Genomic DNA, 14,872 nt, shown 5'->3' with positions numbered 1-14,872 from the left:
TAAACAAACATGGTCTCATGTCAATTTTTTAAGCAGCAATATGCCTTAAAACGCAAGTTAGTCAATGTCTTAAAATGCAAGTATTACAAGTATGCATGTGTGATTTTTCCATAAGTATAAGTGCCTTAACAAATGTTTTCTCTATAGGCATCATGCTGGCAGATCTCATTGAGAAATACTTCGTGTCTCCCACCCTTTTTCGTGTCATCCGACTTGCCAGAATAGGCCGTGTTCTGCGTCTGATCAGAGGAGCTAAAGGCATCCGGACGCTGTTGTTTGCATTGATGATGTCCCTCCCTGCTCTCTTCAATATTGGCCTCCTCCTCTTTTTGATCATGTTCATATTCTCCATATTTGGCATGTCAAACTTTGCCTATGTGAAAAAAGAGATGGGCATTGATGACATGTTCAATTTCGAGACCTTTGGAAACAGCATAATATGTTTGTTCATGATCACAACATCTGCAGGATGGGATGGTCTCTTGTCCCCTATTCTCAATAGCTCACCTCCCGACTGCGACCCAGAGATAGAGAATCCTGGCACGGACGTGAGAGGCAACTGTGGGAACCCTGCAGTGGGGATAGTCTTTTTCTGCAGCTATATCGTGATGTCCTTCCTTGTGGTGGTCAACATGTACATTGCCATCATTCTGGAGAACTTTAATGTAGCAACAGAGGAGAGTGGTGAGCCCTTATGTGAGGATGATTTTGAGATGTTCTATGAGACCTGGGAAAAGTTTGATCCAGATGCTTCACAGTTCATTGATTACAATTCGCTGTCAGAATTCTGCGACACACTGAAGGACCCACTGAGGATCCCAAAGCCAAACACGATCAAGCTGATCACCATGGACCTCCCCATGGTACCTGGGGACAAAATCCACTGTCTTGACATCCTGCTAGCTCTAACGACTGAAGTGCTCGGTGAGTCAGAGGAAATGGACACACTCAAAGCAAGCATGGAGGAGAAATTCATGGCAAATAACCCCTCAAAAGTGTCATATGAGCCAATAACCACCACTCTTCGACGCAAGCAGGAGGAGGTGGCTGCTGTAGTCATCCAAAGAGCCTACCGCAAACACATGCTAAGGCGTACTCTCAAACATGCATCATACATGTTCAGAGAAAAGAGTGACTTGAAGAGGAAGGATGAGGAGGCGCCAGAGAAGGTGGGAATGATTGCAAGCCGATTGAGCCAACTCTATGGGGACCAAGCTTCAAAGCAGCTTCCTTCTGTGACCGTCGCTTTCCCCGAAAAGAAGAACAATGTAGCAAGAGGTGAGGGTAAACGTCCTTCTGTTGAGGTGCAGAATGAGGTGGTCTTGCATTCTGCCCCATTCGCTGTCCCTGAGTCTTCAGCCTATGTGGACAACTTGAGAGAGTCCATTGTGTAACAAATGCTGGATGCATTAGACACTTTTCTTGGATTACAGACTACATCATGGTAATGCACTGCAGCTAATATAAAGGGAATCTGAGAGATAGTGTGTTCATTTGTGAGTTGCCAGGGATGGAAACAGAAACATCTGATTGTACACTGCACATCAGCATGATTCTTTAAAACGTCAATCTGTTACAGAGTGTTAAGTCTGGTAGGCTCAACTGCCTCTTTTCTTGTCTACTCTGAATAGTAGAATTAAATACAAAAGTTGTACTTTTAGATTCTCTATGAATACTTCTGGTACTACGCCGAAGACATTTTAGCTTAGAAAGTGCATCATAAAGTTTTAGGAGAAGAAAAGACTAACAGCAAAATACCTGTTTTTTACACATAAAATCATGTGGTATTAATACAATTTATTCTAGTCTAACATTGTAACTTTTCATAATGAATTTATTTTTCATCAAATAAATTGTAGCACTGATCTGACATTTTTGCACACTGCAAAAATATATATCTTGGCAAGTGAATTCAGCTTAAATGTAGTTTAATATTTCTTATTTTGGGATTGTTGAAACTTACTTTTATATAATGTGACAAGACAGCAATGTACACAAATTGCTGACCCATCAAACCATTGAAACTTTCCTCTCTCTCCTCATTCTGGACATATGTTAAGCAAATGAGCTTGGCGATGATCAGATTGTGGATATGTGAGATATCACTGACAAAATAAAAAACAAAATCCTTAATAATAATAATAAAAAAAATAATACAAACAACACTGTTTACATTGATTACACTAGGCTATTTTAAACACAAACAGTCTTTTCATTTAAAATCACATTTATCACCATATCTTCAGTTTAACATTCAAATCTGGAGACTAAAGACTTGACTGAGTGAATGACAGATAGAAACTGATTGCTGAGCAGTGACTGGAGGGCCAAAACAACAAGGTAGGGCTTAAGAGCGGTCTGTCAAAGACAAGAGTAGTTAAACATAAACAGTTATTAACAATGAATTTGTCAAAATTCAATCCACATCTTTTTAGTGCCGTTCTTACATTGAATAATTATTAAGATGCAAAAGGGCACATGCTCCACCACCAGCAAGAGAAGATATAATACAGTAATAATCCAGAAGTTGATAAGTGGCCCCTAGTGGCCACAGGGCCCTAAGCAGCTGCTTATGTTGCTTAACAAGCACAGCTGGCACTGATTGCCGCCGAAAGGGATTAACTGATCAAACACAAAGAGTGCAGTTCTCCAAGCCATAGCCAGGGTTATTGGCCGCAAACCACCTCCCTAAATTTACACACGCCAGGATGCCTGAGCTATGAGTCTCTCCCCGTCTTCATACGGCCTCTAGTAAAACTGTTTCTCAATACTCATTTATTAAAAATATTAGCAGAATACTAGCATAACTGAAAGTAGGCATTCATTCAGCCATCAAAACTTTGCTGGTTGTAAGCAATAGATGGCTAACTTTATGCAAGTCTTTTTCTCCCACTGTCTACGTCTACCTAGTTGCACCACCAAAAATAACCTATGTGTGAAAAATACTGCTCTGATCCTGGATGACTGGCCAGTTCTCCCACTGAAAATATCACTTAAACAGTGCATGTCTACTGCAGGCTTTAAATGTATGTACATGAAACATAAACATAATGCAAACTGTATCGTAAAACAAGTGCATACAAGTCCTTACTATGCTCATATTAATATATTTATTAATTATATTATTAGTTGCATTTAAACAAGCCCCTTAGCAACCCCATATCACTCAAAATTATCCATCATGAGACAAAATGACTATAAACAAGTAAAAATTTATAGCAATAAATTGAATCATCTTATAATATTGCAAAAACAATCTCAAATTGAGAAATGTCAAATATTTTAGATCATTTTATTTGCCAAGATGTAATTTTTACTGTGTTTTTGATTTAAATTTTAAGCTTTGGCACTGCTTGCCCTAACAGTTGACACATATGGGTGTACTCATATGGGTAGAAATGTATAACTGAGAAAAAGATCAGTTCTAAAGCTATATTAATGAGTCTAACAGAAATAAAGGCAGCAATAATGTTAATGCATACAACAAATGTGAAAATGGAAAAATATAAAATAACGCTTTGAAGTAGTACACATAAAGTAATACTTGTATACAATACTGTAATACAAATAAATATCACCTATCACTGAAAAAAGGCATATACTCTCACCAGCTGTCCTGCAGCTGTCAGTCAGCCTAATGTAAATACAAAATCTATACTTCATTTCCACCTAGTAGAACTGTTTCAGTAGAATATACTAGCAAGCTTATTCCATACACAAAAATGACAGTACTGTGAAGAAAATGTCCATATGTCTTGCTAATTTTGCTTAAATTATAAAATGTTACATTTTTTCAGGCAGTAAAGGTATAAAAGCCTTAGTTTAAAAGAGGTTTTATGGGTATACTGAGTGTTAACAGGGAACGGACCCATTTTAAATAAAACTGTCCACCAGTGAGAAAACAAACAAACAAAAAAAACACCAAAGGATTGTTGACTTTATTATTAATTTTAGTGTATTTTTTTATTGTTTATCTATACAAGGGCTACATTTCTAAATGTAAAAATCCAAAATAGTGAATTGGCTAAAAGACTTAGAATAAGATATATTATTTTACTTTCATTTAGGTTTAAATATATTTATTATTTCTTTTGATTTCATTGTCAATTTTACAAATCTTGATTATATTTAGATCACAAAAATAAATAAAGGGTATATTGACAAAATCCCACTTTTACATTGTCTTGATAAAAACTATTTTTACTTTTTTGAATATGTGCCATGTTTACACTGAATGCACCCAACAGCTTTTCTTTCTTTAGACTGTTAAATGAGAGATGTGGTAAAGAGTGTGCATGAAAAAAGACAAACCAAAAACAGTGAGTCACTTTAGCAGTGCTCCTAATTTTTTTATTAGTGTTATTTAAATTAATAAATGACAGTATTTAGGGGTCCTAATGGCTTTAGAAAATGTTGTGAACCCAGAGTAGTAATCTTGGATCAGTTTTTGCCTTTCACTTCCAAATGAATGTGACTATATGGGAGGTTTGGGATTCTGTATCAGTATGCTGGTTTAAAACAAACAAATAACAATTCAATTTATCTCTTTATTATTCTTGAAATATTCAGATGTTAAACAGGTGTGGACAATAAAACCTGTGTGGTTTTAACTACAATACTGATGTGATCTAACCTCTTACATACATTGTACAGAAACCATCTAGTAAAATATTTTTACTGATTTTTTTTAGGTAAGTTATTGCTTAGTCTCATATACAGTACCACAGAAATCAAACACTACAAATGTAACTTTATATATGTTATTTTCATGAGATTGGTGTTAACAGCTGTAAATACTAACAGATGCCTAATCGCAAACACCAAAAAATAACAAGTAATTAAACTGTTCATATTTTGTTGAGATGTTTTGAGATGAGTGTAAAGTCTTAAGATGTTTATTGAGAGTGTTTACACTACCGTTCAAAAGTTTAGAATCACTGTTCAAAAGTATGGGATCACTTTTCTGTAAAATAACAGTTTTTTGTTACAGAAAAATGATTCTAATGTACAACTTCACTGGTTCCAAAAATTTAGTAGAAAACTATGAAACTATAAAAAAAAAGAAACTCTAGTGGATGATTCTAAAATTACAGTTCAAGAATGACTTGTATGTTGACAAAAGAAAGCTACAACATATCATTTGTCATTTCATGAAATTTTATACTTTTTTATGCTAACCCCCCCCCCCTCAAAAAATATATAAAATATAGAAAATATTCAGTCTACATTACAGATGTTATTATTGCATAACAAATATGACAGGTGATTCTTGAACAGTGGTGTAAATGAACTGAGATTGTTAATGTAATTTATTGCACAGTGATTTTTTCATTAGAATGGCAGGTTTGTTGGGGTACTTATGTTTAACTTGCTTGCTGACTAAAACAACAAAACTGTATCTATCGCTGTATAATTTTCATTCTGTACACAAATGTATCATTTTTTGATGATCAAACTAATAAATTTAGCAATATTTCTTTAAATTTAGTGTTTTTTCTTCTGGTGAGGTGATGAGCATCAGGTATTCAAAACGTGGATGCGAGCCTTTTTAGCAACACTATGCTGATCTGCCTTTAGGCAAAAGTTAGGAAAACATACTGAGTTGTGAAACACTTTTCTGCAAACAGATTACACTTTTTTTAATGAACTTACCTTCTTATCTAGACATTCTTCAGCTGTACTGCAATTGATGAGACTCAAATATAAAAATAGATGATCTCTGGTCTCTTCACTTGGCATTAGGATGCAAATTTTATGCTCATATGAAATACAGAAATGTGGGATAACTTGGGGCAGGAAGCTCCCCTTGGGGTCAGGGTAAATTGTTGTAACCCTCTTATATCCTTTGCTGATGAGCCCAATCCTGATCGCAACACATTTACTGAAAAACTACTGAAAAAAAAATTTGCTCTACCTTCACTTGATATTTAACTTTCTAATCCCATTTTCAGATTAAATGAATGTCAATCTTACATTTTCTCACTCCTAAGACAGAGAACAAACTACAACCAAATACATTTCCAAAAATGTCCTTGTGATAGTCACTTGTGATAGATAGAACGCTTCTCAACTAGATAAAAAATGCGACTGCACTGTGGCAACTAACTGCTGTGTAATTAGTTTTTTGGAAAAGTACTTTCACTAGAATCATTATTCCATTGTAGCACTATTAACATTATTTTAACTTGTATGGATTTAAGCCACTCTACTCACCTTTGCACAATGCTATGAAAGGTAGTAGCCAACTGCACCTGCACATCTGTTTTAATTACCAACATTTCATTTTATTATCTTGTTAATGGTGCGATGTGGGTTCAAATTTAGTATGAACTCATGAAAGCAATCAAAGCTGGCTGATATCACCTGGACTACAATTTAACTGAGTGGAGCAGGCCTGAGTAGGTGAAGGATGTAGGCAGAGTAGTAAATCTTATCTTCTCATGTTGCTGTGGTTATTTATTTAAGACCACAACTGAGTGAAACAGACTCCAGTGCTCTGTCAGTCAGGCAGGTCAGATTTGGATTTGCACAACATGCATGGAGGAAGAAACACCTGTTATTTATTTACTATTAAGGTATTTGCCCAAAGAAAATTATTTATTTGCATTCCAATACTTTGGTACAGGATAGTTAGTTAGAAACACTAAGAACCATTACTGCTCTTTCATCTTCAGCTTTTAGATCACCAAATAAATATTTGTAACTTCCTATTGGAATATCTCTTGTATCTGAATACTTTAACTGTTGTTTACTGATTTTGTGTTGAATTTTATGTGACCTACGCGAGGACATGGGGATTTCTTAATGTTTTCAGAAGACCAGTAATTAATCTAGAACAGGGTGCACAACTCTGGCCCTTGAAGGCCAGTGTCCAGCAAAGTATTGGCATTCTTCTGGTCAAACACACCCATTAAACCTGGTAGTTCACAGATGAAGTGAATCAGATGTGTCTATTACTAAATTACTAAATTACTAAACTGTGCTGGACCCTCCAGGATTGGAACTGGACACTACTGCTTTAGTTCCACATACACAACTGAGGTTAAAAAGACTCTATGGTTTTGACAAAGCTGTCCTATGATTCAACACATCTGCATGACTGGAATGGTACTGAAGATCTGCACTGAAGGGACTGCTGAAACTGCCAATCAGAAACTACTGAAATAGTCCCATGGCTGAGTCAGGACAAGATCTAAGTTTACAAACAGGTGCATGATAAGCTCAGATACCCTACTTTTTAAACTTCAATAGCTAGTCTTCATGATTTGTTTTAGGTTTTTCCACCAGGTGTAACCAGAAAAAAGGGCTTAGTTGATTTGTAGGTACAATATAAACATTTTGTTATGTTAGGCATAAACATACTGTATATACTGTATGTTTTTACCTCAAGATCTGACCACTACTGATGAAATGTAACTTTTGAAATATAATGTTCTTGATTTTGTGCAGCTTAGTTATTTCAGAATCATCTATAGCACTGTTTATCATTCTAGAAACATCAAATATGTTTCATATCTTCTTAGTCATCCAGAAAACCTGAAGACTAGTGTGTTTTAAATTGTATAAAATTATCTGCAATTTAGTTTTATAATATTAAAAACATTCGATTTCATACTTTTAAATGGCAAATCCAAACTTCTGCACCATACTGAATCTGTGAGAACAGTATCCTTCAAAATACATAACTGTTCTTACTGGCACTATTCTCAAGAAATTGTGAGTTTGATCCACAGGGATGCCACAGCCATCTGTTGCTGGGAGTCCAAGAGAGCAAAAATGACTCTGTGTGTGTGGGCAGGACCCCCCCCGCCACCCCCTCAGAGGTAATTCTCTTAATTGGGTGTTTGGCTTTACATAAGTTAAGGAAGCACTGATAGAGCTTGTCCTGTCAAGAAGAAAATAATCCAAACCAACAAAACCACAGCTGCCTGGGAACCGCAACATGAGAGGACACAAGTGTTGTGACGGCAAAGGTGGTGGAGGCGTGATAGGGAAGTGCAATGGGGCAGAGGGGACAGTGCGTTCCAGCTTTTGATAGGCAGCACGGCTCACTTTGAAACTGGAGTTGGACAGAGGCATGAGGGACAAGGTGATGTTTCAATGAGGCCAGAAGAGAAGAGCATTGCAGAGCACCCTTTCAGGCTGATGAAAACCTGACTCCTCTTCCCTGAATACCAGCCTTTCCTATTCCAAGTGCTGTTTCAGAACTGATCTCAAGTCAGCAGAAAAGGGAGAGTGCCACTTCCGGTTACACCAAAAACTGCCTTGCTCTGACACCATCTGACCCAGGCAGGGTCAAGGGTCCTGTGATTGCTGTAGGTTAAAGGTCATTGGAGAGTCCAAAGAGGAGATTCTAAACATACTGAGGATGCTTTCAACATGTAGGTGTCTCTCCTGAAGGAAATGACGGTGGACATACTAGAGGTTACAAATTAAAATTTAGCCAGCATTGCAGCTGACAGTGTCCTGAGTTTACAAGTAGTTGACTTAACAAGCAGGTTTCTAATTTTAGACTGTAAAGGGAATACGGAAGGAATTAAAAGTGCGTTACACATACAATGCGGACTACCTTCCTTTACATTCCTGTAGCCTTTGAACCAACTAAAAAAAAGTTTACACATGGCAATATCATTAATAAATAAATCAAGCCCCTTGAGTGCCTACCCCACCTTTATCTTGGCATCAGCATGAAAATATGTCGTTATTATTTCAAAGGCATCAGTGCCAGCGGAAGTAACAGATTCAGCTGTTAAAAAGAGAGTTACATGATAGCTCTTTAAAATAGCCATGGTGGTCTTATCCAAGAAGGATACCATACATTACGCTGATCCTTAGAGAGAGAGAGGGAAACAGAGACAGTTTCCTTTTCATAGAGGACTGGGCATAAATGTAGACTCTGTTCACAAGGCTGGACCATTCAGGACATATTACGGCGTCTCTCCTGATGTAAAAGTGTCCTCTTTTCTTGATGCCTATTCCTCAATTCTTTGATATCTATCACATTCTCGCACATCTTAGATGTCCTCTTATTTGCTAGAGATATTGTGAAGCGATTGCCTTGAGTGGAAGGATTCCTCCCAGCGATGTGATACACTAGTAAGTTATGGATCAGGTATTCTTCTTGACTTCCTTGAAGGGTACAATCACATGTTTCTGGACCTCTCAATGCCACCCCCAAGAAGGTTTAAAACAGTGGACAGGAGCCAGCGAATGCCAGTCTTTCCTAGCTTAAACACACCCTGCATGCCTCTCATGGCTATGGGTCACTCAGCATTCAACATAATGGAGACACTCCCAAGACAGCTTGCCGCCCTTTCAAACTGAGACATGGTCCATAGAGAAACAGTTACTTTTCAATCATAAAATAACTAAATGAATCAGGGCCTCTTCACAAGAGAAATACATATGCCGTCAGCAACAGACAGAGAGCGGCAGAGGGAATGTGAAAGACACCGCAGATGTCATTTTCTTACAGACGTCATGGGGAGATGATATGGTGTATCGGAAGCTGCTCCTGAAATGATCTCAATATAGAGTTTGAGATTTTAATCCCACCGCTGAACCCACCCACCTACCCCCTACGAAGGATCACAGAACTCTGGCTCCAGTCAAGCTCGGGATCCAGATGATGGAGGGAGCCGATGAGAGAACTGAAACAAGAGTCGCTGACACTGAGCTGATGAGTAATTAAGACACCCAACCACTATAATCAAAAAGTAACATCATGACAAGCAAGCAAGTTCTAAAAAGGGTACTGTGGGGAAAACTTTCAAGTGACATGATGACATGTTTTCATTGTTTCTGTATTAACTATGAAATAAGTGTTTTAAATGTTTTGAAATTATGTTTTATAGATATAATATTAACAGGCATATTTCAATACAAAAAACCTTTCTCTATGATTCAAATAGAAAATGAAAAATAAGTGGTAGTTAACAGAAACAAAACTGCAATTAATGACCTCACCTTACATTATAATATTTACTTAGCCTAAGTTTTCACTGTTGAGTTTAAGAAATGTGACAACTGAGAATTGACATTATATCTGACGACTGGCTATCATACTAGTCAGTAAAGCATTGTTTGTAAAGCACCTTAAAATCAATATTGGTCACAAAATCTGTGAGGCCCTAATACAGTCCAACCACATTTCTGTTGGATTCTCCTCTCAGGTCTGTTAGGTCTGGATATGACTGCACTTACAAAACAAACTCTGAACATTCTTAGAATAAAGTCTACAGTATTTACTTTCACCTTCATTCCTCCAGCTTTCCTTCAGGTTAAAGTAACTAGGTTTGGTCCAAATAAGAGGTAATTATGTCGTTATTAGGGTTATTAGACACCAGTCACATTATTAAGTACAGCACCTTGTTTCTACACTCATTGTCCATTTTATCAGCTTTGCTTACCAACTAGGTGCATTTTGTAGTTCTACAATTATAGACTGCAGACCATCTGCTTCTCTGCATACTATGTTAGTCAGCAGCAGTGCTGTGTCTGACCCACCCGTACCAGCGCAACACAGATTAACACACCACCATGTCAGTCTCACTGCAGTGCTGAGAATGAGCCACCCCCTGAATAATACCTGCTCTGTAGTGGTCATCTGACCATTGCATAACAACATAAAAGGGGGGCTAACAAAGAGAAACAGATGGACTACAGCCTGTAATGGTAGCGCTACAAAGTCATCCTATTTGGTGAGTGGAGCTGATAAAATTGACAAAGAAAATTCATTATTAGAGCTTGGATGGCAGAAGCCTCAGTCACAAAGACTTCTCAACTGCTTAATGTTTCAGTAGGAACAAGTGCACTGAGATGTATTGGTAAAACATCAGTAAATAGGGCTGGCAGTTGTAGTCAAAAGCATGCATTCAGTGACCGTAATGTTCATACATTAGTGCAAGGAAAAGCAGAGGAGCAGCTGTTCCTCTGACTAAAAATGTGTACATGTGTGACGTGCACCAAGATAACCGTACAGGCCTGAATGCTTGACTTCTACGTTGAGGGGGTCCAGTAGTTCTGTTATGTTGTAAGGGACATTTTGCGTGCATGGTTTGGGTCCACTTGTCCCCTATGATGGAAGGGTCAATGCCAATTAGTACAAGGTAATTATGAGTGATCACCAAAGTCTGACCACGGAATACACTATCCTGAATGTATTGAGTAAAGATTCTGTTACAAGACATCAAAACTAACATATACAGAATACATTTAACATACATACTGTATTTATAAGGCACACGGGTAAAATTCTGCAGCTGTGATTTTTATTACACTGTTCCTTGCTGTTGCTGGATAGAGGTTTTCTTCATGTAGTTCTTCTGTTAATATGTTTAATGAAAAATTCACTTAAATGAAATTAAATCTCAACAAGATTTTTGCTCTCATTGCTTGCTTCCACTGCTGCTACCATAACCTACATATGCATATACATATAATTTATTCTGCTGTCCACCACAGATGTATACACTCAGCAGCCACTTTATTAGGTACACCTTGCTAGTAAAAGGTTGGACCCCCTTTTGCCTCAGAACTGCCTTAATTCTTTGTATCATACTTTCAACAAGGTGTTAGAAACATTCCTAAGAGATTCTGGTTGGTTATTTGAGTTACTGTTGCCTTTATATCTTCTCAAACCAGTCTGCCCATTCTCCTCTGACCTCTCACATCAACAAGGCATTTTCGTTCACACAACTGACCGCTCACTGGATATTTTCTCTTTTTCAGGCCATTCTCTGTAAACTCTAGAGATGGTTGTGCGTGAAAATCCCAGTAGATCAGCAGTTTCTGAAATACTCAGACCAGCCCATCTGGCACCAACAACCACGGCACGTTCAAAGTCACTAAAATCCCCTTTCTTCCCCATTCTGATGCTCGGTTTGCACTTCAGCAAGTTGTCTTGACCACCTCTACATGCCTAAATGCATTGAGTTGCGGCCATGTGATTGGCTGATTAGCTATTTGTGTTAACAAGCAATTGAATAGGTACCTAATAAGTGAGTATATATATATATATTCAAACACTAAGTATAACAGAGATGTACTGAGCACAAAAGTTCAAATTAAGGCCGTCTGAAACAACAACAATCTACAACATTTGTATAACATTTAATGGGCACTGAATACTTACACCACAGTATTGCAGCGTGTCCTAAAATACTTCTCAAATTGAACTAAATCAGAAGTGAGAGCTCGTACACTACAAAACTGTAAGTTTCCTAAACAATGAACACAGGTCCAGGCAGAACTTTGATTAAATAAAATCCTGTATACATTAAGTCTATAAGAGTCAGTCAAAGCCTAATTTGGAAAAGAAGCTTAATATGTGTGCATGAAATCTACAGAGGGTGCACAAGCAACTTTACTGTGTCTGCAATAAACTGAACAACCCATTTCAAGTGTAGACATATAAAGAAACATGCTTACCCATACAGCAAGATACGATGTTTTATTTGGACTTCAATCCTTTGCTCTGGAATTTATGATGAAGAAAACACTGAACAAATCAGGGCTGCGCATTATCTTTTTTAGTGCAGTGCTTTTGGTGCCCTCTTGTGGTGGATGATTTTAAGTACATGCAAGAAAACTTAAGAACTTCCAGGTTTGTGCAAACATCCAGGTATTTTAGATAGACTGCTCATTCTGATACCAACTTTGACCTCTATGTCTGATCTACAGTGAGCTTTTGGAATGAGTATTTATTTGCCATTCTTCATTCTCTGAATACCTACCTGAAATGACCTCTCTCAAACTTAAACACTAAAATAGTTGCAGTGACAGTAATTCAGTCCACTGATATCAGTATGAAATCAAGCACATTTCTAAAATCTACTGCTTCACCCATACAGGGTGAGTCAAAAGTCACAGGACACCGTTTTATTTTATTTTTTGTGCTGTCACAAGCTGAAGGTGGTGTTTGTTGCGGATTTTCTCAGCATACACAATTTGTTTGAGATGACCCCAGAGATAAAAGTCGATAATAAAATAAAAAATAAAATAAAATAAAACCATGTCCTGTGATTTTTGACTCCCCCTGTATAATAATCAACATTCTTAACATTGAATGAATATACTTTCAATGTACTTTGCTTGCATATGTCACCTCTACATTCATTCCTGCACACTGTACCACCCCTCCTCTTACTTTTTCCCCTGCACCTGTTCTCTCACTCCTTTCCCTGAAACAGCTTCTCCTTATATCCCTGTTGCTCTCTGACTGCTGTCATTAAGAAAAGTACAGGTATTTGTTATTGAATCATTATTGTTTATTATTTCATATACCTGTATATGAAAATTCACAAGCACTCAAAAAACCTACAAACCCAATCCAAAAATTGTTGGGACAGAATGTGGAATGCCAGCAAAAACAGAAAGCAGTGATAAGTAAATTCTGTTTGAACTGTATTAAATTAAAAAACAATTCAAAAACATCTTATAAACTTTGTGGGTTTTTTTTGTATATATAGACTAATTCCAAGTTTGAAGCCTGTAACACGTCCCAAAACTCTGGTAGCGAAGCATGTTTACCACTGTGTTACATTACCTTCCATTTAACAGCATTTAATAAACGTTTATGGACTAAAGACACCATCTGATCTAATTTCAGAAGCAAGCAGATTTTTTTCCATTCTGATATACAATATATAATATTAGAAATGAGCAGATCAGAGGGACAGCGAAGGTGGACCAGTTTGGAGATAAAGCCAGAGAGGCCAGGTTGAGATGGTTTGGACATGTGTTGAGGAGGAATAGTGGATATATTGGTCAAAGAATGTTGGAGATGGAGCTGCGGGGTAGAAGGAGAAGAGGTAGACCTCAGAGAAGGTTTATGGATGTAGTTAAGGTGGACATGGAGATGGTTGGTGTAAAAGTAGAGGAGGCAGTGGATAGGGCAAGATGGAGGCAGATGATCCGCTGTCGCGACCCCTAAAGGGAGCAGCCGAAAGAAGAAGAAGAAGAAGAAAGAAGATATACAATATATGATATTGTATGTACAACCCCAATTCCAATGAAGTTTGGACGTTGTGTAAAACATAAATAAAAACAGAATATGATGATTTGCAAATCCTTTTCAACCTGTATTCAATTGAATACTCTACAAAGATAAAATATTTAATGTTCAAACAGATAAACTTTACTGTTTTTTGCAAATATTCACTCATTTTGAATTTGATGCCTGCAACACGTTCCAAAGAAGTTGGGACAGGGGCAACAAAAGACTGGGAAAGTTGAGGAATGCTCAAAAAACTCCTGTTTGGAACATTCCACAGCTGAACAGGTTAACTGGAAACAGGTGAGTGTCATGATTGGGTATAAAGGGAGCATCCCTGAAAGGCTCAGTCGTTCACAAGCAAGGATGGGGTGAGGTTCACCACTTTGTGAACAACTGCGCAATGAGCAAATGTTAAAATGTTTAAACGTTTAACGTTTCTGGTCTTAAACTGCCCCGTCCTGACATTTCTGGAATGTATTGCAGGCATCAGTGAATATTTACAAAAAGAATAAGGAGCTAAATTCAGCTTCCTCTAATATTTCACCTCCTCGAGTTAGTCAGTAAACCGGGGCTGTGCAATTTCAGATGGGGGCCGCTAGTTTAACCCCTAAATTACTACATATACAGACTTATACAACTTCAGACACCAAGGACACACACGTGTTGTGAGGAAAATAGGCACATAGTCCCCAAAGAAAACATATTGTTTTAGATTCAAAACTATTTCAGCATCATTAGCGTTCCATATAAACACTCACCCATATAAACAGTCACAGACTGTAAACTTTTTTTTATTGTATAATACAGCAGTTTGGTCCAAGCCAGACCTACACAAAGTTCTTATAGGTAAGATTGTAAACAGACCTAAAAATTATA

At 37.4% G+C, this 14,872-nt stretch overlaps 1 protein-coding gene across 5 annotated transcripts in view; it reads left to right on the top strand.

Annotated features, from left to right (window-relative positions):
- Positions 1-5,483, top strand: part of scn4ab (sodium channel, voltage-gated, type IV, alpha, b) — a 72,119-nt gene extending 66,636 nt beyond the window's left edge. For all 5 annotated transcript variants that reach the window (XM_017717369.2, XM_017717370.2, XM_017717368.2 and 2 more), the window contains one exon: positions 148-5,483. In XM_017717369.2, the coding sequence (XP_017572858.1) occupies positions 148-1,394 (1,247 nt within the window). In that variant the 3' untranslated portion in view covers positions 1,395-5,483. The remainder of the gene's footprint in view (positions 1-147) is intronic.
- The last annotated feature ends 9,389 nt before the right edge of the window (positions 5,484-14,872 follow it).

This window comes from Pygocentrus nattereri, chromosome 1, assembly GCF_015220715.1.
Source record: "Pygocentrus nattereri isolate fPygNat1 chromosome 1, fPygNat1.pri, whole genome shotgun sequence".
Classification (NCBI taxonomy): Eukaryota; Metazoa; Chordata; class Actinopteri; order Characiformes; family Serrasalmidae; genus Pygocentrus; species Pygocentrus nattereri.
Note: the sequence above shows the minus strand (reverse complement) of the source record. Positions and strands in the feature narration are given on the sequence as shown.